The sequence below is a fragment of the Myotis daubentonii genome, chromosome 1 (assembly GCF_963259705.1).
Source record: "Myotis daubentonii chromosome 1, mMyoDau2.1, whole genome shotgun sequence".
NCBI classification, from domain to species: domain Eukaryota; kingdom Metazoa; phylum Chordata; class Mammalia; order Chiroptera; family Vespertilionidae; genus Myotis; species Myotis daubentonii.
The window spans coordinates 137939318-137967192 of NC_081840.1; the positions used below are offsets into that span (position 1 = coordinate 137939318).

Genomic DNA, 27875 nt, shown 5'->3' on the forward strand with positions numbered 1-27875 from the left:
TGAATGTTTAACCTGTGAACTTGTTGAGTTGAGAAATCGAGAGTGTCCAGAAGAGTCCAACATATTTCCTGAGTCAGTTCGGTGGCTCAGTGAGCCATTCTGCACTTCCGCTTCTCTTCCATCCCATAAAAGGAGACAGCGGTTCATAGTTGGCTAGTGAAAGGGTTACTTTTTCTTTAATTTTCTTTGACAAAAAGAATTTGACAAAAATTGTCTTTTTTTTTTTTAAAAACCAATGAGATTCGGTTTGTAAAATAACATTTAATAAAACATTGACTCAGCTCACTCATTGCTTCAAGTCTCTGTGTTCCTCTTAACCTTTGAAAACCTGAAAATTCTGAAGCCGCAGTGAGCATAGTAATTCCATCTAAGTCGTCACTCAGGCACGGGAAGAACTTAACTCGTTATTTAACATTTATTAAGTATGCAGTGTCCTGAACACTATGTGAAGCATATTAAAGACACGATCCTGATCTCACTGATCGATACTTTTTATGTAATTATATTCTGTCTTTAATTGGAGATTTCAAAGCGTTTTCGACAGAAAGCTAGATTCCTGTTGTATTGACTCTTTTCAAATGGAGACTGAAATCCTGCACAATCCAGAGGACTGTTCTCTCCCCTTTTCATGGACTTTGATGTTCCCAGAGGAAAGGTGCTCTGTAAATACAGGGCACGATGAATGGCATAATTTGAATATTTGGCACAATTAAAGTCTGGGTTGTAAAGAAGCCCACAGGCTGCTTCATGGGGTGCGTGGTAATCTTCTCTCTGGTGATATTTGCACTTTGTCAAATTAGTACCCAAAGTCCTTTACTCGGGGACTTCATCTTGGATTTAAATCTATTGTATTATCTCCTGTTGGTGTTATGAGAAGCCTAACATGATGTATCGGATTGACTTTCAGCCTTTCAGTGGGATCTACCTGAATAACAAGGCACCAGGAATGTATCACTGTGTGTGCTGTGACAGCCCGCTCTTCAGGTGAGATCAAAGACCAAGCGATTCTGAAGGATAACAGACTTCTAAGCTCTCCTCATTTGAGGCCTTGGATAAAAACCGTACTCGTGTTGTTTTTAATTGTCCTACTCATCGGGCATGGTTGCTATAAGGAGAGCTATTTGTGTAAGATACTTGCTTGTCTTAATTATTTCTAGCATTTAGAGCAGTAAACAAGACTTCTTAGCCTATATTCTTTCTTTCTGTATCCTCAAGAAATAGCAAGATAAATAAGTCTTGGTGGGCACCTTCAGAGAAAGCTATTAGTAGTTTTTCCTGGGAAAGTATTTAAAGAAATCTAAACCATAATAGCATTTGCTTGGCCATGTGATTAAAACTGTATCTCTCCCAGGGAAAATGGGTTTATAATTCAATTTAGGAAATGTAGAATTTTATGAGGACAGATTCCCCACAATGCTTGACAGTAGTGAATACCATCCCTCCTCTATGTAGCTGAAAGTAAATTTAATTGTCCCTTGATTTCAAAGCCTCTTTTAAGTCAATCAGGACCTGAAATCTTTCAACAAAGACTTTTTTGTTTAGACATGCAGGAAACAGTCTAAAAAAAGAAGACTCAATGGAGAAGAAAGGAAAACATCTTTGAAGTCTTGTTTTTCAGAACTTCAAAGATGTTGTTTTCTTTTTGCATCAACCCTAAATTGGTTTAGAATAAAATATAAATCAAGCCAGTTCTGTGAGTCTTCCATTAGGCAGTGCTTCATTCTGTCCTTTGGCTTTGAGCAGACTGGGTTTTCCTGCTAATGTGAGCTGAATTGGGAAAGCCAGACCCGCCTTCAAGAATGAGGAACAATTAAGATTGATTTTCCTTCATGCTCATGGAAGGCAGGCCTTTGCCCGGTTTCATTCCTTCTGTCAGTAGCCGGTGAGGAGATGTCTAAGATGGCAGTCAGCCTGGGATGGCCTGGAACAACTAAGAGACAAAGGTTAATTTTGACACAGTAAAATGTGCGTATTCTGAGACATTAATTATGCCATGACCTTTAGTTCCATTAAAGAGGAGGAGTAGGACCTTGAGAGGGCCAACCTGCTTTAAGCCAAAGAACCATGTTGTAAAAGTATCAAGGACTGCTTTGTTACTGTATGGAAAAGACAGATGTTCTGTTTCTGTCTTTGGACTGTGAAGACAAAAGGTTATTATTATTATTATTTTGTTGTTAATCCTCACTTGAGGATATTTTTTCTGCTGATTTTTAGAGTAGAAGGGAGGGGGAAAGACAGGGAAAAAAAACAATGTGATAGAGCTACATTGACTGGTTGCTTCCCACACATGCCCCGAGGGCCAGGGATGGAACCTGCAACCGAGCTGCATGCCCTGGACTGGAATCCAACCCAAGATCCTTCAGTCCATAGGCTGACACTCTAGCCACTGAGCCAAACTGGCCAGGGTGAAGACAAAAGATTAGAAGCCATCCTTGTAAGAACATTGTCCTCCCCCTTCTCTCCCTCCCCCTCTTCTTCATTGGTGATCTAGTTTGTGCAGTAGTAAAGTTGAGACCTTCTTTCTACACAGCGCCTGCCATCCACTCACCACATAGTTCAGGCATTGGACTCACAGAATGTTGGATCCGGGAGGATCCAAGAGACCAGAGCAGAAAGCTCTGTCCAATAGAACTTTCTGATGCAAATGTTCTATATCTGTTCCATCCAGTATGGCAGCCACCAATCCCATATAGCTATTGAGCACTTGAATGTGGCTAATGCCACTGAAAACCAGAACATTTTATTTTATTTTATTTTAATTAACTAATAAGGCCACATGTGGCCAGGCTACTGTATTATCACAGTGGTAGTCTAAGTTAAGGAAGTTGAATGACCAGCCCCAGGTCACTAAGGTAGTGAAGCAGCCAGGACTAACAAGCCAGCCAATTCTCCAAAAGCATGTTTACCAGGTGGCCAGTTTACTGAACTGCCAGTTCACCAACTACATTTGTTTCTTTTCAATCACTTAATTTTAGTTGAAACGTTTTTATTTTTTTAAGGACTTTTGAGTTTGTTTCTGTTCCATTTTCCTGCTGCGGCCAAGACTAAGAGAAATAAGAATAGATTCATAAGAGTCATTTAGGTTCCAGAATATACTCTTTTTAAAGATACATGTGTTTATAGTGTAGCAGAGTGGATAAGGCTGCCAAGGTGTACATCCTGGCTCCATTACCCTATGATCGTGGGCAAGCTTCTTACCCTCTCTGTGCCTCAACTTGCTCACCTGTAAAATGGGTATGGTAGCAGTACTGAATGTGTAAGGTTGTTGGGAGATTAACTGAGTTAAGAGTTAAGACATGCAAGAGCATCAGACCAATGCCTCACACATGCCAAGCACTCAATACTAGCAGCAGCGTTAGCAGTGAAAGAGATAGATCCTTTTTAGGGCTGTATACATGAGTGTATCTGATAATGAGGCATTCTTGAGAATGTATTCTGATTAGTGAGAATCTATAAATGAAGACTATCTTTTTTTGAAGACTATATTCTTGAACATGCTTCCCACTTAAGAAGCTAGTCTTGGGAATTATTCTTGTTTTGCCTCTCATTTCCCCCTCTCTCTGTCCCCAGTTACCAGCCTTAATAATAGGGAGTAGGGGTAGAGAAAAATACACATTCCTTCAAATGCGTGTACAGAGTCAAAAGAAGGTGAAAAGACGGTCAACCACAGCTAAATAGTAAAGAGTCAAGTGGATGTGGGACCCCTGCCTCTTGATGGATGGGTTCGTTGCTGCCTGCAGACTTGCCTTCACATGGAACCAATATGGTGCAGGTTCTGGGAGACCTGCTGACTCTCCAAAGCAGAGACCTTTACATCAGGGTTTCCCAGGGTCAGGAACACTCCCAGGATGTTACCACGTGGTGACTTTGCCCCCTCCCTGCTCCCTCCGTTCACCTTCCTTCTCCTTCCCTCCAGACACCAATTTTGGAAGTGTTTACTGAAATCTACTGTGGTCATATTTCATGGTCATAAGTCTTAGACGAAAACAGAGCCTGATACTAGTTCCCTTTTTTTAAATCCTCATGTGAGGATATTTTTTCCATTGCTTTTCAGAGAGAGTAGAAGGGAGAGGGGAGGGAGGGAGAGAAGCATCAGTGTGAGAGAAACACATCGGTTGGTTGCCTCCTGCATGCACCACACCCTGACCGGAGTAGGAAGCAAACCCGCAACCCAGGTATATGCCCTTGACTGGGAAGTGAGCCTATGGCCCTTCAGTTCACAGACTGATGCTCTAATCACTGAGCCCACTGGCCAGGGCTTAGCTCCCTTTTTATGTAACGTCTTATGTCCTACATGTTACCAGTAACTAACATTGTTTAAAAACCCCTTTTCAAAAATTTTAATTCTTTCAAGGTAACTGAAATTTTTCTAAGACACTACTAGCATTGTCAGTAATCACCAGACTAGAGGCCCGGTGCACAAAAATTTGTGCACTCGGGGGAAGGGGGGGTCCCTCAGACCGGCCTGTGCCCTCTTGCAGTTTGGGACCCCTCGGGAGATAACGACCTGCTGGCTTAGGCCTGCTTCCTGGGTGGCAGAGGGCAGGCCCAATCCCTAGGTGCAGCCCCTGGGTGGGCTCAGAGCAGGGCTGACTAGGGAGTTGGGGCACTTTCCCCTGTCATGCACAGAGCAGGGCAGATTGGGAGGTTGCGATGCCACCCTCAGTCACGCTCAGGGTAGGGCCGATTGGGGGGTTGGGGCAACGCCCCCTGTCACGCACAGAGCAGGCAGGGCCCATCAGGGGGGTTGGGGCTCCATACCCTGTCATGCACAGAGCAGGGTCAATCAGGGGGTTGGGGAGCTCCGCCCTGTCATGCACAGAGCAGGGCCGATCAGGGGGTTGAAGAGCTCCCCCCTGTCACTCACAGAGTAGGGCTGATAGGGGAGTTGGGGCACCGCCCCCTGTCACACAGAGAGCAGGGTGGATCAGGGGGTTGGGGCGCCACCCTCTATCACCCACAGAGCAGGGCCGATCAGGGGGTTGGGGCGCCACCACTGTCACACTCAGGGCAGGGCCAACGGGGAGGTTATGGCTCTACCCCATCACACACAGAGCAGGGCCCGTGGGGGCGTGTTGGGGCGCCACCCTCTAACACCCACAGAGCAGGGCTGATCAGGTGGTTGGGGCACCGCCACTCTCATACTCAGGGCAGGGCCAATGGGGAGGTTATGGCTCTACCCCGTCACACACAGAGCAGAGCCCATAGGGGGCGTGGGGGTTGGGGCCCCGCCCCCTGTCACACACAGAGCTGCAGGGCGATCAGGGGGTTTGGGCGCTGCCCCCCGTCACGCTGATCCCGGTGCCGGGAGGCCTCGCGGCTCCGCTGATCCTGGTGCTGCGAGGCATATTACCCTTTTACTATATAGAATAGAGGCCTGGTGCATGGGTGGGGCTGGCTGGTTTGCCCTGAAGGGTGTCCTGGATCAGGGTGGGGGTCCCCACTGGGGTGCCTGGCCAGTCTGGGTGAGGGGATGATGGCTGTTTGCAGCTGGTCACACACCCTTCAGGGTGGGGGTCCCCACTGGGGTGCCTGGCCAATCTGGCTGAGGGGCTGAGGGCTGTTTTCAGGCTGGGACTGAAGCTCCCAACCGCTCCATTTTTTCTTTTTATTTTTTTTATTCTGGGCCAGCTTTAGCTCTGAGGCCTCGGCTGCTGAAAACAGGTTTCTGGCCTTTGTTTACCATCTGTATTTGATACAATGTTGCGGTCCAGCTGGCTGAAGCTCTGCTGAGTAAAGCAGGTTTCTGGGGTTTTTTAGCTTCTTTATTCGCAACATAGTTGCTGAGAGTTGCAGCTGAGAGGCCGGCAAGTTAGGCGGGGAACGTTGGAGTTCTCCGTCACTGAAGCAAGCAAGCCTCCCTGTTTGCATCAGCTGCCTGGCTGCCGGCCGCCATCTTGGCTGCCAGTTAATTTGCATATGTAGGCCCTACTCTGTGAGTGACAGGGGGATTAGCCAATGGGAAGGGTAGCGGTCATACACCAATTACCATGTTTCTCTTTTATTAGTGTAGATGCCTGTGCTATTGGTTTGGAGGCTATAGAATTTTCAGAAATGAATAATAAATGAAATTGTGTATGAGAAGAAATGATCCAGAGTGGTTTTAGTTTTTCAAGGGTGGGCCTTATAATCTAATTATTTCAATATGTATATTAGAATTCTAATTGGCCTTAATATTTAGGTTCTTACTCTTAAATTATATATGATGGCTCTCTCTTATTACTTGGCAAAATCTCCAGATTCTGTTAATTGCATCAATAAAGGTTTATTGTTTCCCATAAAATATTTTAAATGACTTTTTATTAGTTTTAGATTCATTCATTAAAAAAATTTATTGTATTCATAATTCTCCACTGAAATTCCTTTAATAATCACTAGTTTATATATAATGTTGAGAGTTTGAAAGGATATGTTTAAAAGATAGTTGAGATGTTTTTCCCTGGGCCAAAGTGTCATGGATGAATATTTTTGAACCCTTAGAAAAGGATTGTAAAGAACCCAACCTGAATATGCAGACACTTCTAATTGGACCCCACCTGTTCAAATGTCATGGATAATAATGATGATATTAAAAACAAATACTAGCTACTGACTTATGTACATGTCTGACACTACGCTATACAGAAAATATCTCAGCTAGTCCTCTCAGTAACCCTGGGAGGTAATGATGCCATCACTAATCTATTGATTAGGATGCTAAGGCTTTAAAAAATTAAATAACTTCCCAAGATCACATAGATGTAACAGGCAGAGTCTGGATTTGCACCCAAGTCTTTCAGAAGACAAAGCCCTTAACTCCTCAAAGTCATACCTGTGGTTCTCAAAGCCTGTCTGAGGGCCCCAGGAATTCCTGGGACCATTTGATGGGACCTCTGAGGTCCTCTCTTTTCTAACTACATATTTGCAAGGCCACATCTTCTTCCTACACTTCACTCAGAACAACACTGCAGCAGGTTGAATGCAGAAGCCCATATAAGGGTTCAGTTGCCTTTAGGTAAGCTAGACATTAAAGAGATTTGCAGCCTTAACCGGTTTGGCTAAGTGGATAGAGCATCGGCCTGCGGACTGAAGGGTCCCATGTTCGATTCCAGTCAAGGGCATGTGCCTTGGTTGCGGGCACATCCACAGTAGGGGGTGTGCAGGAGGTAGCTGATCGATGTTTCTCTCTCATCGATGTTTCTAACTCTCTATCCCTTCCCCTTCCTCTCTGTAAAAAATCAATAAAATTACTTTTTTTAAAAAGGGGTTTTTATAATTTGTCAAATATTGATACATATAACTCATGCAAACAAAAGCTCTCAGCAATCCTCAGTAATTTTTTAGTAGTAAAGGTTCCTGAGACCAGAATGTTGGAAAATCACTGCATTATATTAGACTAGAGGCCTAGTGCACAAAATTCGTGCACTGCGGGGGGTGTCCCTCAGCCCAGCCTGCACCCTCTCCAATCTAGGACCCCTCGGGGAATGTCCGACTGCCAGCAATCCGGGACTGCTGGCTCCCAACTGCTCACCTGCCTGCCTGCCTGATCACTCCCTAACCACTCCCCTGACAGCCTGATTGATGCCTAACTGCTTCCCTGCCAGCCCAATCGCCCCCAACTGCCCTCCCCTGCCGGCCTGGTCGCCCCAGCTGCCCTCCCCTGCTGGCCATCTTGTGGCTGTGGGAGCCGCCATCTTTGAGGGCAGGGCAGTCAATTCGCATATTCCCTCCTTATTGGCTGTGGGCACCAACATCTTTGTGAAGGCATGGAAGTCAATTAGCATACTCCCTCTTTATTAGGTAGGATGTTTCTGCTGGGAATCATGCTCTAAATCAGCGGTTCTCAACCTGTAGGTCGTGACTCCTTTGGTGGTTGAATGACCCTTTCACAGGGGTCGCCTAAGACCATCCTGCATATCAGATATTTACATTACGATTCATAACAGTAGCAACAATACAGTTATGAAGTAGCAACGAAAATAATTTTATGGTTGGGTCACAACATGAGGAACTATATTTAAAGGGCCAGAATGTTGAGAACCACTGCTCTAAACTGAACTTCCTTCCCTGTTCATAGTCTACAGCAGGGGTGGGCAACCTTTTTGTGAGTGCAGGCCAAAACCAGCAAAATCTCTGACTCAAAATTCTTCTGCGTGCCAACCCTAATTTTTTGAGAACATGTTTCGTCTACTTGATATCTCTTAAGGTGTACGTATGTGAAGAACCTTGAAGAAATAATAAAATTCATTTGAGCAACAAAAACATAGTATATGATGATGAAAAATACATTTATTTTTTAATGTATACATGTACACTGATAGTCTGACAGAAAACTTTATGACTCCGTTTGATATTATCAGTGGGACTTTTGCTGCTGCATCACTGATGACAGAGATTTTACATCAGGTTTATATTTCGTGACCTTCAGAGATATGCACGAGCTACTACTTTCATCCGTCAGGCTACTCCTATTATGAGACTTAACAAAATTCATCACTGAGAACAAAGATTCACAAGCATATGTGGATGAAAACATGGAGAGTAACGCTGTTGCAAAGTTTTTTAAACAGAAAAAATTTTCTGGAATGGCATTCCAAGTCCTCAATAGTTCGTTTTCAACACTATTGAAATTGCTCTTCCCCTCTCTCATCAATCCATGTCTATGGTCTTTAACTTAACTTGTTATGTAAAATTATTTATTTATCTAAGATGCACTTACACTGAATTTATCTGAAAAATAAAAAAGTCGATATTAAGAAAAAATTGTAAATGTAAGATTATAAGAGAGGGTTTCGCGTGCCAGCAAAAGTTACTGGCGTGCCATGTTTGGCACGCGTGCCAGGGGTTGCCCACCCCTGGTCTAGATATTTGATTTGCCAGATTTTTCTTTTCACTTTGCTCAGCTTTTTTTTTTTTGCAATATTTATGATTCATTTCTTCTCATTTTTCCTTAGAGTCATCTCACTGCCATTTAAAATTTAAATATCTACTTTCCTGGCACTATTTAAGGAAGCTTATCTTTTAAAGCACTTGGAGAGGAGGCAGGTCTTAGGTGGGCAGATGATTTGCTGCCTCCTCTTGCCTGCTCCTCTTGCCTCCCCAGCCTTCAGCACCACTGGTCCTTGTGGGCCTCCCCCGAGGATCAGCTTCACTGCAGTGACTGACTCAGAGCGACCAGGCTTATTTATTAATAAGAATAGTCATAGTGAACGTTCTTTCATAAGCACATTCCATATGCTCCACAAAGTAGCTCTTTGAATTCTCAAAACACCTCCATAAGGTAGGAATTAACCCCCTTTTGCAGATGAGGACACTAAGGCTGAAAAGGAAGCAGCCTGCCCAGTTCCACACAGCTAAGCCGTGGCAGGGTCAGCGCGTGGGTCCTCGCAGGTGGCCAGGCCTCTGTGCTGAGATCACCCAAAGTTTCTGGTGCTGAAAGTGGCTGCTTCATCAGACCTCAGGCTTCTCTGACAGGCCGAGCTCAATGCGCCCTCCTTCAACCACTGCTATTTCACTTCGATTTCCCCCTTTTTTACCTTTAGAACACATGGATTTAATCTGTTTCTTAGTGTGCAACACCATCCACAAAGCTCCTTGTTGGACATTGAGAAGCCGTTAACACCAAAGAAACACTGTGAAGGGACAATGTTTTTAATAGTGAAGGCGCAGTGGGCAAAATCCCTGTGGAATTGATTGTCATATCACCAGCCATGGGATCTGGCAGAGGAGGGAGGGACTCAGATCTGCTCAGTAGAAAAATGAGTCGGGGCCTAAAATGCTCTTTGTGTGTTAATAACGGTAGCGTTGGGAATGTCTTCCTTAGTTCTGAGAAAAAGTACTGCTCCGGCACTGGATGGCCTTCGTTTTCTGAGGCCCACGGTGCGTCTGGCTCTGATGAAAGCAACACAGGAATCCTGAGACGTGTGGACACCTCATTGGGAGCAGCTCGCACAGAGGTTGTCTGCAAGCAGGTGAGTTTCTTTGCGTTGTCTGTCGGGTTTTCCCTGATGCTGTCCCAAGTGCCACAAAGAGCTCTCTTGTCCTTGGCAAGCCTAGTTGCCACTGAAGCACATGGGATTTCTACTCCTGCAGCTTCCGATCCCTCCCTCCCCTCATTCTGGGCCGTGCAGAGAAGAGAAAGAACCTTCCTCCCACCCCCTAGGAAGCCTGTCCTGGGTCTAGCCTTCCAGAGCTGAGAGCAGAGTCAGGATCAGAAAGAAAGAGTTGGCCCTAACATTCTTTAGAACTGTGGCTCTCAACCTTCCTAATGCCGCGACCCTTTAATACAGTTCCTCATGTTGTGGTGCCCCCCAATTTCATTGTTACAAATCGAACATAATTAAAGCATAGTGATTAATCACAAAAACAATATGTAATATATGTGTTTTCCGATGGTCTTAGGCGACCCCTGTGAAAGGGTCGTTCGACCCCCAAAGGGGTCGCGACCCACAGGTTGAGAACCGCTGCTTTAGAACAAGGACAGGCAGCAAAGGCCTAGTGTGTGTGGCATCTCCCACCTTCTTCCCCACTTGGCCGTGTGTCATGGACAGAGTGACACAGCAGGTGACATCAGCGCACTCTTCCCTCTGTGAGCTTGGTAGGAGAGCGCGCTCCAATCCAGACAGCAGATTCATTTTGATATGCTTGTGTGCTCAAATGTTCTGGTGGTGTAAAACTCCAGAGGCAAGCAGATAAGTAGAGCATAGTTTTATCCTTAATAAAAAAAATAATACTCTGGCCACAACCACATTATTGAGTACTTACCCAGGAACTGTGTTAATGCTTTATATGCATTTTATCAATTAATCGTCAACAGCTCTCTTAAATAGGTACAATTATTCCTATTTTATGGATGAGTAAATCGAGGCCTGAGTTCAATAACTTGCTCATATTCTCTTTGATAAAACTGAGAGCAATTTACCACTTCTGTGCTCTGCCTACTTTCATTTCTTAATCAGATTCAATGGACTTTCCCGCACACAGATGTTGAGCACTGGGTGGCCCCGTGGGGTTCATGTGACTACTTTTATGTAAAGATCACTTTCTCGGTGGAGAAATGACAGAGGCTTCTCTCCTTTGCAGTGTGAAGCTCACCTCGGCCATGTGTTTCCTGATGGACCTGGGCCTGCTGGTCAGAGGTTTTGCATCAACAGTGTGGCCCTGAAGTTCAAACCAGGGCAACCCTGACGCTCTCCAAGAGTCCCTTTCCCTTGCCGCTCCTTCACTTACACCCTCAATTTTCAAAATTCCTGTTTCTGACTTGTTTTATTTAATACTAAACTGGGCTACATTTGCTGCTGGCACCAAGCAAGTCACAACTTCTCTAATATATTTATCTGGAATGAACTCATTCCTAACTCCTGCTCTGACTGAGGAATTTCACAGAACGACAGAAGGGCAGCCACTTCCAGCCACTGACTTCTGTAGGCTCTGCCTGGGATGCGAGGGCATGACTCTTAGGAGGCTAATGGACTGTAAGCCCAAAAATTCCTACAAAACTACCCTGAACTTTCCATTGCAGTTAAGCCCTTCATGGATGTATATACATGAGGTATTAAGTGAAAAAGTGGAAGGAAAATAAGGGATTAATCAATCCAGCATTAAAAGAAGTACCCAGGAGTAGGATTGTGGAGGAGCTGTGATTTGGGAGGCACCTATGTTGATGGATGGAGTGCATGACTCTTTCAGAATTTTGGAATGATTGAACATTCTAGTTCCAACCTTTTGACCCTCAAATAAGTTCCAATGGGAGCTTGTTAGATTTCAGCAATAGTGAGTAAAAGTGCCTACTGAACTTTTAAACGTTCAAATAAAAACCAACATTTGTTCGCCTTTTGTCTAAGTCTGTGAATTTGCTCTTTTATTAAAAAATGACTAAATCAAATGCCAAAAAATAATTAAATTACATAGTCATAGCATTTGTTTATACTAACACAAGTGGCAACTAAAGTGTTTTATAAATTGAGAGTCTTGACTAATTTGCTATTGCGTATTTAAATCATTTTCTTTGGGACTTTATGGGAAGAAAGGAAAATTATTCCACTTTTTCTTTATTCACTTGTAATGCATTATTCTTTTAGTGGTTACCTTGGAAATCACAATATGCATTATTAACTTGTTATAGTCATGAAAATTATTACTTTTTTAATTTCTCCAAGAATGCTAACCTTTGAACACTTTAAATTCCATGAATACCCTCCCATATTTTATGTTATTGTTGTCATGTATTTAATTTTACACACATTTTAAACCCCCCAAATTATTACTAATATATACATGTCTATATCATTTATATTTACCTGCATATTGCAACTCTCTATTGCTCTTCATTTTTTCCTGATACTCCATGTTTCCCTGTGTGAGTATTTCCCTCTGCCTGAAGAACTCCTTTTGTATTTTCTTTTAGTTCATGATTCTTATGGTGAATCTTATGTTTTTGTTGGCGAGAAAAATATGTTCTTTTATTTTTTAAGCTTTATTAAAAAATTATATAAAAATTTGTATATATTTAGTGTATAAATTTTTATGAATTTGGTCTCCCTTCATTTTTGAGGAATTATTTTCCCTGGACATAGAATTCTAATTTTGGAGAAATTTTATTTTGATATTTTAAAGTTTTGTTCCATTGTCTTATGGCTTCCATTGTTCCTTCTGAGAAATCAACTGTCAGTATTATTGTTGCTCCTTTGAAGGTAATGCATTCCCCTCCTTCCCCAGCTGTTTTTGTGAATACCTAGTCTTCTTTGATTTTTAGCAGTTTACGATATGTGCTGGTGTGATTGTCTTTGTGTTTATCATGCTTTGGATTCATAGAGCTTTCAATCTCTATGAATTGATATTTTCATTAGTTTTAGAAAATTATGTTATTATCTCTTCATAATTGCTTTTTTTCCTATTCTCCTTTCCTTCTGGAACTTGAATTACACAAATTTTAGGCTACTTATTGCATTCCACATATCTCTAAGGCTCTTTTCTGTATTTTTCCCATTCTTTCACATTTTCGTACTTCAGTTTGAAAATTTTCTGTCAACATGCTCTCTAATTTACCAGTCTCATCTTTTTGCTTTTCTAGTCTGCTTTTAAACAGATCTTATAAGTTCTTAATTTTAAGTGTTGTACTTTTTTAGTTCTAAAAATAACCATTTGATTCTCTTTTATAAATTCCAATTCTCTGTTGAAATTCTCCATAGGTGTGTTTTTCCTTCATATTTTTAATTTATTTCTTGAACATATAAAGCATACTTTTAAAAGCCCTTGTTAGCTAAACTTCACTATCTCGTTTACCTGTGGGTATATTCTGTCTTTTGATTTTTTAACTAGGTATTCTTGCCTTTTGGAATATCTAGGAGTTTGTTTTTTTTAATTGAATTTCAGATATTGTGTATTTTTAAAATATTGCACTCCCAGCTGATAATACCTTTCACTAGAGAGGATATACTTTCCTCTGTGCTGAGTAGAGTGGTAACCACTTGTTTAAATTCAATCAAAGACTGAATTGTATGTCCAGAAGCTGGTTGTACACCTGAAAAAGCTTTGTCAACCTGTTTTACCCTTGACCTTCCAGCCTGAAAGTCAACTGAGAGCCTGTGTATTCTGTGAGGCCCTTGTCCTAAAACAGTTTGAACTGTTAATCTTTGCTCACAAAAGTGATGAAAAGCAATACTCTGCTTCTCAGAGACTTTCCACTTAGGTTTTAGCATCCTGACCCACACAGAGCCCACATTCATCACATGTGCTAGGAGGAAAACTAGCCATTTACTTTGGGTTCCAAGTCTGCTTAGTGTTCTTATTTCTGTGTCCCCTACCAGATGCCCTTTGTTCAAACAAAGCCCAGATTCTCAGGCTCTTGGCAGAGTTCACAATTGGCAAATGATCCCAGGATAAAAGTGGCTCTTGGGGGTTCTTCCCTCCCTGGAGTTGTGGTATGCAGAATAACGATTCCCCAAAGATGTCCAAATCCTAATCTCCAGAAGTGTAAATACGTTATCATCCGTGGTGATTGTAATGTATTTGTGATGTGAGTAGGTTAAGGACCTTGACACGAGGAGATAGATTATGCTGGATTATCCGGATAAGTCTGTTCTAATCACATGAGTCCTTAGAAGTAGAGAACTTACATGGCTGAGGACAGAGTAAGATGTGATGATGGCAGAATGGCCAAAGAGATGCTGCATTGCTGCCTTTGAAGATGGAGGAAGAGAACCATGAACCAGAAAAGGCACAAATATGGATTCTCCTGTAGGAATGCAGCCCTGCTGTCATCTGTTATATCTCGTGAGTCTCTATTCTCAGTTACATGAGATAAATATGTATGTGTTTTTTGTTTGTTTGTTTTAAGCCCTCACCCGAGGATATGCTTTCACTAATTTTGTGAGAGAGAGCAAGGGAGAGAGAGAGAGAAACATCGATGTGAGAGAGAAACATTGATCAGTTGCCTCCTGCACGTGCCCCAACCCGGGACTGAATCTGCAACACAGGTATTTGCCCTGACTGGGAACCGAACCTGCAACCTTTTGGTGAATGGGAGGATGCTCCAGTCAACTGAGTCACCCATCCAGGACAAATATGTGTGTGTTTTTAAGTCATGACATTGTGCATATTTGTTACAACAGCAATAGAAAACTAATACAGGAGTCTTGGCCCCTTTAGTTCTTGTTACTGCAGAAGATTTCTGTTGCCTAAAGAGAGATAATTTCCATGTTTTTGTTTATACTAGTATGTTGTAGTTTTTCTGGATGAGAGTACTGGTATGCTGCTAACTACTCATTGCTCCTGGATAAAAGCCCACAATTTTCAGTTTCCAATTTTAACTTTGCCCTCACAAACATCCATGAGAGGGAGACAAAGACAGTATTTTTATTCCCATTTTACATTTGAAAAGGTCAGGAAGGTTAAATGAATTACCCAAAATCAGATAATGGGTAAGAAGCCAAGTCAGGACTACAATACAGGTCTCTGGACCCCATTATTCTAGTTCCTGTGACCCACCATCAGAATCAAGGACTCCTTTTTTCCCCCCCCAAAAATTATTTACTTATAGTCAAATGCACTTATTTTAGAGTGTACAATTTGCTGAATGTTAATAATTTTATGCAATCATATAACCTCTACCACAAGTTTTCGGATCATTTCCTTCATGTGTTACAGGAAGCTTCCTCTTCTGTTAGAGTGCTTCCTGTGCTTAATATGTACATTAACTCTCTTAGCAAGAACCTTGCCCTTAACCTTGTTAGTTTACCCAGCACGCCAAGGTTAGGCATGCTGGGTAACATTCTAGACTCTCCTGGTTTTGCCATGGCAACATTGGTGGGGCATTCCCTTGATGTGTAGAATATTACTGTCCTGTGCACTCACATGTATGTGGCCAAAGGAACAGCTCCATGCTTCCTAATAGACCTAGAGAACATATAACAGGTTCCTCTCCTCTTTCCCTTTGTTTTTGTCATTTTGGTGAATTAATTGGAATGTGGTGGTTCTGGCCGAAGCCCTAATAGCCTTCTGTGGTGCTTCAAGATGAATCAAGGTGAATCAAGATGTTTTGTGCTGGATGCTGACGATGCATACAGACTGTTTGCTGTATTCTGGCTCCCACATTTTAGTGGATTGTAAAGTGTATTCATTATATTATAGCTAGTGAGGACTTGTTACAAACATATGAATCACCATTACCAGCTGGTTATCATCATATTATAAAAAATAAATCATTATTAAGGAACACAGATTCCATTTGCAAGCTGTTATGCTATCAGTTAAAAAAGAAAAAAAAATCCCTATGCCAATTTCATTTTGCCTGTCAGTTGGGTTCTACTGTTTTATTTTTTAATCCCTGTATAATAGTTTAAGGAAATGTATTTATTCTAGAAAGGAAGGAATTCTAGGAAGAATAGTTGTATATTTATATGGTGACGATTTTTCCTTAATATTAAATGTTGATTTCCATTTTTGTGCCTTTTTGTTTCTTTCTAGAAGCGAACTCTGCTTGTCTCTGCTTCCTCTCTTTGCTTCTCCCCCAACTTAAAACAAAGAAATTGAAGTTAATCTGATTGTCAGAGACTATATAATTCAGATTCTTAGGCGCTCATAGAAGAAAATTCAGAAAATACTGACTGATCAGAAAGGTTCCTTTTCCCCATTCAGTGTCCACCTCTGTAGCACTTTTTCCCAAGGATTTCCTGATTGCAGCAGTGTTTGCCACATATCTGTTTTGCCAGTTTTCACTCTGATTACATTTTCATTTAAGAAGGACTTTCCCCAAGAACAGCAACAGTTATTGCTGCCTCAGTCTACCCAGCTTTCTGGAGGCCTCTACATGCAAACCAAGTACGAACTGTGTACCACTGTCACACTGAAGCGCTGAGTAATGCAGGTGGAGGAATTACAGCAATTTTATAGAATATTATTATTTTTCTCTCCAGGTATGATTTTCTTTGGCCACAGAACAGAATCTTAATCATTTTCATGGATTAACAACTTTATAGGTTAACCTCATATTCAAGAACTTTATGTCTACCTCTCATCATCAAATCAGTACACATATATACAGTGTAAAAAAAAGATGTAGTAAGAATTTGTTTGATGTTTGAGTAACTAGAGATTATGACTAATGAAATGATCATTGGATTATGTGTTGGTGGGTTGGTTACATATCCGCTCCTCTTTGTTAACAACAACAAAAAAAATACCACCAAAACAGACCATAAGTGACTGGTTTGACTTACATCTTAAGCTCTGAAAGGAATATCAAAATGTGAGAGCATTTTGGGCAGAAGATATGAATAGATATTTCCCCAAAGAAGACATACAGATGGCTAACAGACCAACGAAAAGATGTTCAACATCACTGATCATCAAGAAAATGCAAATCAAAACTACAATGAGATAACACCTCACACCTGTGAGAATAGCTATTATCAATAAGTCAACAAACAACAAGTGTTGGAGAAGATGTAGAGAAAAAGAAACCCTTGTGCACTGTTGGCGGGATTGTAAATTAATGTTGCCATTATGGAAAAAAGTATCATGGTTCCTCAAAAAATTAAAAATAGAATCACCATGTGACCCAGCAATTCCATATCTGAGTATTATCTGAAGACATCCTGAGCATGAATTTGAAAAGTTATATGCCCCTATAATAGCAAGATATGGAAACAACCTAAGTGTCTATCGCTAAATGAATAGATAAAGATGTGGTATGCATACAGAGTGGGTAAAAGTAGGTTTACAGTTGTTTGTATGGAAAATAATACAGTAATTAATAAATAATAATACAAGAATAAACTGTGTTTTGAATACTTACAGCTGAAAACCTACTTTTGCCCCCCCACGTAACAATGGAATATTACTTAGCCATGAAAAAAGAATGAAATCTTGCCATTTGCTACAACAGGAAAAGACCTAGAAGGGTATTATGCTAAGTGAAATAAGTCAGACAGAGAAAGACAAGTGCCATATGATTTCACTTAAATGTGGAATCTAAGAAAACAAAACAGAAACAAGCTCATAGATAATGGTCGCCAGATAGCAGGGGTATTAAGAAGGGATGGGTGGAAAAGGTGAAGGGATTAAGAAGTACAAAATAGGATTTAAAGTACAGCATAGGGAATATAGCCAGTGATATTGTAATAACTATGGTGCCAGATCAGTACTAGACTTAGCAGGGTGATCACTTCATGAGTAATATAAATGTCTAATCACTATGTTGTACACTTGAAATTAATATAATACTGTGTGTCAACTGTAATTAGAAAGTAAGCTCATTTTTAAGTGATTAATTTAAAACATTAAATTGATAAAATAATATTATATAATATTAAATATTAATGTTAAGTAGTATAAATAAAATATTAAATAAATATTGACTGCAGTGCAATTCAGATGCCAAGCACCCAGAGTTAGCATCCACTCCACAGTTTGGGGCACAGTCCCCAGTGACACTGCCCTTATGTCAGAGGCCATCTGCAAATCGGGGGGGCCCTACGCTACCTGCACTTCTGACCAACTGGGCTTCAAATTCAATGGTGCTCCTACCACCCGGCCTTAGGTGCAATAATTCATTAGAAAGACTCACAGAGCTCAGGAAAGTGCTATGCTTATTAGTACAGTTTTATTCTAACGGATACTAGTCAAGACTAGTCAGTGAAAGGACATATAGGTTGAGATCCCAAAGCAGAGCTCCTGCAGCCTCTCCCTAAGGAATCAGGACACATCACCCTCCAGCACGTGGGTGTGTTCACCAACCAGGAGCTCACCCAAGCCTCAGCATACAGTTTCCTTACATAGACATGACTGATTGAGTCACTGGTGTGGGATTGAAGCCAACCTCCATTTCCACTTCCTACCCAGTGGTCTGGAGGCCGGGCTGCTATTATGTGCCTCAAAACACCTGAGGCTGGGTCTGAGTCAGGAATGGGAGAGAGGATCCCCTTTTAGAGCCCATAGGATGACCATTTCCACCTTGTCCATGCCATTTATAGTTCCTGGATCCTAAGCTAAATTCTTCAAAGAATGGGTAATCCACAGACTTGCTTTCTACATCTGTCCAATTGCCTCTCCTTATACTCTGACCTTTCTTCCATATTAAAAGTCTAGTTCTGGGAAGCATGGGTGGGAGGCTGGCCTGCTGAGTGTCTTCTGCTCATCTCATGGGAATGGGGGCCTCCCCAGGCTGCCTCCCTGCCTCTGTCAGGAGGGGGAGGGCGGCGGGGGGAGGGTAGTGTGGTAGTGTCTGTCCAAGATGAGGTCCTGCAGTCTCAGAGCATGGGATGCCCTTCGTCTGACCTTTGATCTCCTTCCCTGAGAGTTAGGAACAAAAGAATATTTCCTCTTACATTTAGATGCTGATTGTGGGGGAAGGGTGGTAAGAGATGTGGGTGGAGGGAATATTCTTAGTAGTCTGAGTATTTGGCTGATTGGTAACTATTTACAGCTTGTTTCTTTGCAGCGCATACCCCTTGAAATCATTTTCTTTGTAAATGTTAAAAGCCATATTAAAAAAAAACCAACCTTGATTACTCTTCTTTATGCTTCAATCAGCAGCATGTCAGCCTCTGAATAAACTGTAATTCCTCCACCATGCCTGTCGAGGAGAACATTTAGGCCACATTTTAAAAAATTATCTTGGCAGGGGTTTTGAGAACAATTAGCAATTAAAATAATCTATTTTCTACACTTTACAACATAAACACGGCTGGGTGGCTGATTTCACAGTCTCAGGCACAGCTTTGCTCAGAGAATCGTCTGCCCCGGTCCTGCAGTACCTGGAGTCACGGGGCGGTCGCCAGTGTCGGGAGGCAGTTCTAGTGCTGCTGCATCATTAACGTTAGAGCTAAGGACATGCTTCTGGGAGTCACCAGGACCCCCTCGTATCTCCATTGCTCAGGACCAACATCTTCATAAGAAGACACCTGGAAGGGCGAGTGCTGGCAGAAGACCTGGTGCACCTGTGCTCTCCCTGGCACCCAACCACAGCACACAGGGCCCTTGGCCTAAAGATAATATCCTGTCAGGATTATTCCCAGAGCAACAGACTCCTAGAACCATAAAATGCCACGGACAGTAGAGAATGAGAAGTCACTGGGTCCAACCCCTGTGGATTTTCCAGATAAACCAACGGAATCTCAGAGAGACTCGACTAGCTAGTGATGGCATGACTGTACCCAAGGCTCCAGAATCCCTAGGCCAGTTTCTCCCCTAGACGGCCTTTATGGGTGGGAATTATGTTAAATGGTTTTTCTCTTGCAAAAGCAAGGTGAGAAATTTGCACAGCAGTTCAGGAGTGATCCTGATTTCAGGCAGAGGAACGGACTCGAGGAGCCTCCAAGCTGCAGGAAATGTGGCTGTGCTCCGAGTAAGTGGTGGCTGCCTGCATCACCTTGTCCCCATCCTCTGTCCTAGAGCAGAACCCGGAGGATTGCGCTGAGGCCCACAGCAGGGCCAGGACTGGGCTGAGGCAGGAGAGGCACCTCACTGAACTGTAGGCACTCACTCTCAGACCCCCAGCTAAGCTGCCATTTTACATCCTGGATGGCTCCTTTGCCTCGCCCTTATTCCTAGGGATACCCCAAAGGGTGTAGGCACAGGGGATGAAAATGGCAAGGGGCAGCAGGGCGACCTGGACAGGGTACTGGCACCTGGAAGAGTCACCAAGATGAGGTACAACAGAGAAAAAGTATCGCCAGCAGGAGTCAAGCTTACCACAGGTGACCATTTCCTAGGTGACCTTGCCCAAGACATTTGTCATCCCTGGATCCCAGGCTAAATATCATTCCAGGATCAGAACAATGACATCGCTCGGGCAATCCAAAAGCAGGGGACAATGGGAAGAACAAGCAACCCCCTGCAAAATGTCTTCAGTGGCTGGTGAAACCTAAACTAAAACTGAAAGTTCAGCAACACTTCCAATGTCTGAGCCAATGTTTGAGTTATTGTTTTGCTGTGGATTAAAAGTGGCCAGGACCCCAGAAAAGTGGCTTGGATTTATTAGGAAAGCAAATAGGTTGATAGCTTATGACCACTGATGAAAACGATAGTAAAACTTTTATGTGCCTTTAAGCATTTTTTTCTCTTACCATGATTTTTTAAAAAAATATGTTTTTATTGATTTTTTTAGAGAGACAGAGGAAGAGAGAGGGAGAGAGAGAGGTAGAAAAATGGATGAGAGAGAAACACAGATCAGATTAACTGCCTCCTGAATGCCCCTCACTGGGGATCAAGTCCACAACCCAGGCATGTGCCCTGACTGGGAATTGAACCGTGACCTCCTGGTTCATAGATCGAAGCTCAATCACTGTGCCACACCAGCGGGGCCTAGTATTTTTATTGTTAATGTTTGTGTACTCCATGGTGATTATATGTAAACTAGAGGCTCAGTGCATGGGTTTCTGCACTGATGGGGGGTGTGGCCTGCGGGGATTGGCCTGCTGTGGGAGCACCGCTCATCCCGGTCAGCCGCGCAACTGTGGACCCATCCTGTCAACGGCTGCTCCTGCTGCAGGAGCGCACTGCTCCTGCGTTGAGCATCTGCCCCATAGTGGCCAGTGTGCATCATAGCGACTGGTCAACTGGTCATTCTGGTCATTCCACCGTTTGGTCATTGGGCTTTTATTATATAGGCTGCGTTTTCAAATAATTTAGTCTACTTTCTCACCTGTTTTGCCTTTTAACCTGATTCAAGTTGATTTTCAATCCGTAATTCCTGCTTTCCTATTATAAATAAGGGTCAGCTCATGGTGTGATCTGCCGGTGAGCTAGTGAGATGCACAGTAATGCCTGTGGGATGGGACGTTTGGGGCTCTCAGGTGCTGTTAGTGCAGATAACGCTCTGACTCATGCTCCTGTATCTGCATTCATCCACATACACCGAGCACTTGTTTTGTAGAGAACAGGGCCTCAGTTCTCCTTCTGGTCCCTGTGTTTGAACCATCCCAGGAAGGAACCCTTTTCATGCAAGTCTCCATGCGATCATGGACAAGGACCAGAGCCAGAAGCAGGCCGAGCTCTTCAAAAGACAGTGTAGGAGAATGGGCTCAGGGAGGGGATGGGATCAGGAGATGGTACAGCACAGAGTTGGGAGCAGCCATTCTCCCAGCCTTTTCAGTAGCCTAGCACGGTCCTGTTACCTCCAGAGACTGTGGCCGCAGTGTGTGTGTGTGTGTGTGTGTGTGTGTGTGTGTGTGTGTATGCGCGCACACGCGCGCATACACATGCCTACTGATGCACCATTGCCAGGGACCTGCACCAGCAGGAGCTACACAGCAGGTAGGAGATAGCTGGGCCGCAGCCAGCTCTGGTGACTGCAGCTAATAAACTGCTTGGTGGCTGCCTTCGAGGTCCCCATTTAGAGACCCCCTGAAACTATGAGGAGACATCAGCTAGCTATGTCCCTTTTAATCTATGTTTAGGGAACCTCGAACTATTGTCTGAGGCAATAAGCAATTGATAGTATGATTTGAATGTTAAAAAACCTCAATGACCACCTGATTTAACTTTTATTTTACATTGCACCTCACGAACTTGGCTGGGATTAGGAAGCTGTATTCTTGTTTTGTCATTTAGATGATCTTATCAAACCAGACAGTAGGGGCACAGGTGGTTTGGAATATTAATTTGAGGTTTGAGAAGGACAAACTTCCAAAAGTCCTCTAATCAGAGTTTGAACAGCCCGTGGGTAACAATGGGCAGAGTCTGATAGCCTTTGGCTGCCGGCCTCCTCCCCGCCCGCCGACCGCGGCGTCCATGGCCCAGCCTGCAGAGCGAACGAGCTCACGCAGAGAGAATGGTGAGAAGAGCGTCCCCTCCCCGGTGCCCCTCGTCGGGAGCTATGCCGAGTGTTTGACAAACATCATCTCAGTTAACCCTCGGACAGCCCTGAGCTAGGTCTCCATATTCCCATTTTACAGGTAAGGAGTTCAAGTGGCAAAGTTTGGGTTCCAACCCAGATCTCTCTGATTCCAAAATCTCTGGTTTTTAGCACGACTCTATATACCTATCACAATTGTCTCCCTGGAAGCCAGAGAGAGTCGGAAAGCGCATGATGGCGTTGGGCAGCCGCCCAGGGCCCTGTGCCGTGCGCAGCTGGGGAGGGTAGGAGCCGGTCCCTGGGCCACGCGCAGCTCGGACCCCCCCCCCCCCCCCCTCCCCGCTGGTGGGCTCCCGGGCCTCAGCACAGATCTGCTGGTTGCGCGGACAGGCTCTGCCCTCACCCACTTCTGCGGAGCAAACAGCCCCACGGATCTCGCAGTGACGATGCCAGTAGTGAAAGTCCTGCCCCAGAAAACGTGGCAGAGCCACCCACGGAGGCAAAAAGCCTGTTTTCATCACTGACAGCTCAGCCGGCTGGCTGGGCCCCTGGAAAGATAAAACCCGATCACAGGAAGCAGCAGCAGGGAGCTGGGACATCAGACCCAATCAGCTCATAAAAACCCTGACGGAGCGGCCCTGACGGAGCGCAGCTGCTGTCCCGGCTCATGTGGAGACCCCGGCGCACCAGGCTCAGCGACACTGGCTTCAGGAGCGGAGCGGGGTGGGCTCTGGGCTCTGTCCCCGGCAGCGTGCGGAGGGCTGGGTCCCCCTCAAAACCTCCAGAAAGCCTTTGATTGCTGTCAAATGCTCACAGTGACCTGTGGCTTTCAAGAACTGGATGTGATTTTTTCTTTAAAAAAAAAAATTAGAAAAATAAAGAAATCAAACATATGGATGTCCCTTCTTTATGCTCCAGCCATATTAGTGTCATTTGGGTCCATGAATGTGCCATGTGCCCATTCTCCCTTGTAAACATACAGGACCTCTGCGTGGGGCCCGTCCCTCCCTCTTTCCGGCCCAAGTCCTATGACTCCCTGAGGGCTCAGCTTACTGTCACTTCCTTAGAAAACCTGGGGGCTCCTAAACCAGGTCAGATCTTCCTGTCCTACACCCTGGACGCAAGTCACTTATTATACTTGCAATTCATAGATTATGTAATTCTTTAACTTCTCCTGGTGATGGTCTGCAAATACCCCTATAATTAGCTATGACCCCCTCCCATGTCCTCATCCCCCCACCACCACTCCCCACCATGGAGGAGTCAAATGTAGGTTTAAATGCAAGTCTCATGGGTAGCTTAAAAGCCAGAGTCTGACCTTATTCTCCTCCAGAGCGGTGGGCCCTGGAGACATGGCCAAAGGCACGGCTGGTGCTGTCAGCGGAGGTGATGAGCTGTTTTTCCAGGATCTGCTGGCGCCTGGGACCCAGAAGGTGCTCAGTAGATACTCCTGGCCTCACTGAATGGATGTTGGAGGCCAGGCCTTCTGGGAACTGCACAAAGCACTTCCAATGGTCAAACTGCTCTGATCTTCCTGGAGTCCTCACCCTGCCTAGCATGTACGGCCCTAGCAGAAGTATCAATCCATACAAATTCTTCTATTAAATAAAAATCATTTTAAGGGATTCGTATTTTTGAACCAACTTTCACATAGTGCAGCGCATGTCTTTAAGACGTGTGCTTTGAGCTGGAAATAAAGATGGAAGTTGTTTCTCTCTTGTCTACAGAACGTGGTGTGTCACTATCTGGTCCTTGCCCTAGGCCTCGTGTAAAGATCAATATTGACCCTAACCTCTTCTTTTTGAAGAGGAAGGGGAGTCCGGCTTAATTTTATTTTTTCCCAAGAGCTAACACTCAAGGGCTGGGCCGACATACTGACTACCAGAGGAAGGGGCAGAAATATTTCCCTCAGGACTCTGAATTCCTTTCTTACATGGATACTAGATTCACCAGGAATTTACATGTAGATTGCTTTTCCCTTTATTATGGAAGTAATACATATTAAATTTGGAAAATTTAGAAAATACTGGTATGCAAAAAGAAGAACATTTAAATCACCATAATCCCAACACCAAGAAATAACCACTATGAATGTTTTGAGGTCATTTTCCCCCCATTAAAATATATACTTTTTATTTTATAAAAATGAAAGCACAATGGGGGGGGGGGAATTTTAATACAGAAAGTATAGAGTAATCCAGTAGCTCTGACAAACGTGAACTGGTGGTGATAATGTGTGGGTTTGTGTGTGCACATCTGCATGTGTCTGTAGGAAGACTGTTCCCCATCAAGTTGGCATCCCCTTCATTTCTCTCTGCAGTTCCAGTCCCCTTCCTCCATTTCCAACAGTCATCCCAGCATCAATCCTCCCAGGCCATAGGTATGTATGCACAGCATCCTCCCTCACCCACGGTTTCACTTTCTATGGCTTCAGTTACCCGCGGTCCCAAAAATAGTAAGTAGAAAATTCCAGAAATTAACAATTCTTAAGTTTTAGAGCACACACTTTTTGAGTAGTGTGATGAAATCTCGTGTGGTCCCACTCCATCCTGCCCAGGACATGAATCCTCCCTTTGTCCAGCATCTTCACACTCTAGACTCTCGCCTGCCACCTGCTAGTGACTTAATAGACACCTTGGTCATTAAAGAGAGAGACCACATTCACATAACTTATAGAAAAAGTGATGTAAATTGTTATAATTGTTCTATTTTAATATTGTTGTCAATCCCTTTATGTGCCTAATTTATTGATTAAACTTTATCATAGGTGTGTATGTATAGGGAAAAAAACAGTGGGTATAGGTACTATCTGTGGTTTCAGGCATCCACTGGAGATTTTGGAATATGTCTCCCAAAGACATGGAGGGACTACTGTATGTCTGTATGTGTATGTGTCCCCTGTGTGTCTGCATCATTTACATAAAAGGTGATGACTACATAACCTGCAGCCTATCACTTCCACTCTACAGTTTTTAGATCTGTCCATGTTGACATATGGAGCAGTAACTGATTTGTTTAAACAGCTGCATGCAGTCTATTGTATGAATGTGTCACATTTTATTTACTCCTCTATTATTAAAATTTAGGTTGTATCTAATATTTGACTATTACAACCATTGCTGCAAGGAAGCCCCTTGTACGAATTTCCTTGGGCATGTCTTCTTAAGATGTGCATTTAGAACTGGGATTGCTTGGGTGAAGGGTATAAATATTTCAAGATGACAAGTTGACTCCCAAAGTGGTTTTGCCAGTTTGTATTTCCTCCAGCAGGATACACAGGTTTACAGTGACGTTTCCGAGACTTGGCTGCTTTAGCAGCACGTGGGAGCTGCTCTAGGAGAGTGGGAACGATGGTGGACTTTAGATTCAGACAAACCTGCTTTCAGTCTGGAACTCACCACTTACTAGCCTTGCAGGGCATGGCCACCGGGGACCTGCAAGGCTAGTAAGTGGTGGGCAAGTCTCTCAGAGATGACGAGACTAACACGGATCCTCCAGGATCTCATGGCACAGCAGGGGTTCAGCCTGCAGCCAGCTACTGTTTGAATCCTGGCTCTGCCACTTCCTAGCTGTGTGGCCTTGGGAACGTCCTTTAAGTTCTCTGTGCCTCTATTTCCTCATGCATAAAGTTGGTTGTTAGAAGGAGGATGCAATATAATGGATGATGTGAGCACAGTCCGGCATATATAACATCTAGCATTCATTATATGCCTACTATGCATGTCCAATTGAAATAAAGTGGGATGTGTGTAGCACAAAGGACCTTTGTGGTCAAGTCCGATTTGCCCGGATGAAGAAATTGAAGTTCACAAGAACCAGTGACTGGCCCAAGGGGACGCAGCCAGTTACTGCCAGTCAGACCCATGGGGATAGAACTAGGGCAGCCATCAGTGTGCTTCGTCTGGCTCTTCAAGCATGTGGTGACGAGGGCCAGCTGGAACGCCACAAATGTGCAAACCACAGATCCCGCCCCTCAGCACGCGCTCATCCCCTGGTGTGCAACTGCCATTCTTCTAAGCCAGTGATGGCGAACCTTTTGAGCTCGGCGTGTCAGCATTTTGAAAAACCCTAACTTAACTCTGGTGCCATGTCACATATAGAAATTTTTGATATTTGCAACCATAGTAAAACAAAGATTTATATTTTTGATATTTATTTTATATATTTAAATGCCATTTAACAAAGAAAAATCAACCAAAAAAATGAGTTCACATGTCACCTTTGACACGCGTGTCATAGGTTCGCCATCACTGTCGGTGGTCTTGCAGTGTGAGCTGGCTGCCGTCACCCTTACTTTTTTTTAAAATATATTTTATTGATTTTTTACAGCGAGGAAGAGAGAGGGATAGAGAGTTAGAAACATTGATGAGAGAGGAACATCGATCAGCTGCCTCCTGCACACCCCCCATTGGGGATATGCCCGCAACCAAGGTACATGCCCTTGACTGGAATCAAACCCGGGACCCTTAGGTCTGCAGGCCGACCCTCTATCCACTGAGCCAAACCAGTCAGGGCTGTCACCCCTTCTTGATGCGGATTTGCTCCAGACATGACAGTGTCAAGCACATTGTCATCAAACCTGGATGCTGAACGTTGGGGGTGCAGAGCCCTGTGTGTCCTGCTCACCGTGGGAAACAGGAGAGTCTGGTCCTGATTGTGGCCACGAACACATCAGAAGCTCTGAGGGTCTGTCCGAGAAGCCTGGGGGAGGGGGTGGCCGAGGAGAGGGTGGGGGCACAGCTAAGATATGCAAGTTGCTGGCAGCACCTAACCATGGTGACCCCAAACATCCCGTTGCTGTTCCTATGATTTGTTATCTCACCCGGAGCAGGCTGGCACCAGGCACAGACAGGTGGGCAGGGTCCCCGAGGGGCATGGCCACCAGCTGGAAGCACAGGCCCTTCTCCCGCCCCTGTACTTAACTCTGTTCTGTTTCAGAATAGTTCCTGGGGTTTGTCACTAAAATGGATAACAAGGACATTTCCAAAAGGCAATAACGTTTTTCTTTTAAGAGTACATCATTTAGAAATCCAGAAGTTTCTCCAGACACAGAAATGTGACCGACGAGATTTCTGGAGTCTTTCTAGTGCTCTGTCCATATGCCGGGGGCATAGGAATGTGCTCTAAGCACCTGGAAGCCACCAGACAGAGAGCCCAGCCAGCCCCCCTCCTGTGGCGCAAAAACCAAGTCCTGGAGCTCCTCCTGGACACATTGAACAACGTGTCTTCCTTTCAAGACCCTCCCAGAAGAAGGTAGAATGTAGTCTGTTTTATTTATAGATTCTACTGTGTGTGTGTGTATTTATGTATATGTATGCATGTAAATTGCTTATTTAAAAATCTCTCTCATCGCCTTCTTTCTCCATAGGTCTTTCTCGTTGGATTTGAAATCAACTTTACAAGTGACGGTTGGTCATTAAAAACGCATTAGAAAGCCAAAATGCTTAACGTGTCCATTTTCAGATTTCAATACTTTTTAGGATAGTGACCAGTGGTCGGCAAACTCATTAGTCAACAGAGCCAAATATCAACAGTACAACAATTGAAATTTCTTTTGAGAGCCAAATTTTTTAAACTTAAACTATATAGGTAGGTACAT

The 27875-nt window shown here is 43.8% G+C and overlaps 1 protein-coding gene across 2 annotated transcripts in view; it reads left to right on the forward strand.

Moving 5' to 3' along the window:
* MSRB2 (methionine sulfoxide reductase B2) overlaps positions 1-17743 on the forward strand; it is a 28898-nt gene extending 11155 nt beyond the window's left edge. The window contains exons 3-5 of one of the 2 annotated variants that reach the window (XM_059660826.1): positions 908-984; positions 9803-9950; positions 16395-17743. In XM_059660826.1, the coding sequence (XP_059516809.1) occupies positions 908-984; positions 9803-9950; positions 16395-16400 (231 nt within the window). In that variant the 3' untranslated portion in view covers positions 16401-17743. Of the gene's footprint in view, positions 1-907; positions 985-9802; positions 9951-11061; positions 11811-16394 lie in introns of those variants that run through there. The other variant, XM_059660825.1, reaches the window with a different exon arrangement.
* Positions 17744-27875: the final 10132 nt, after the last annotated feature.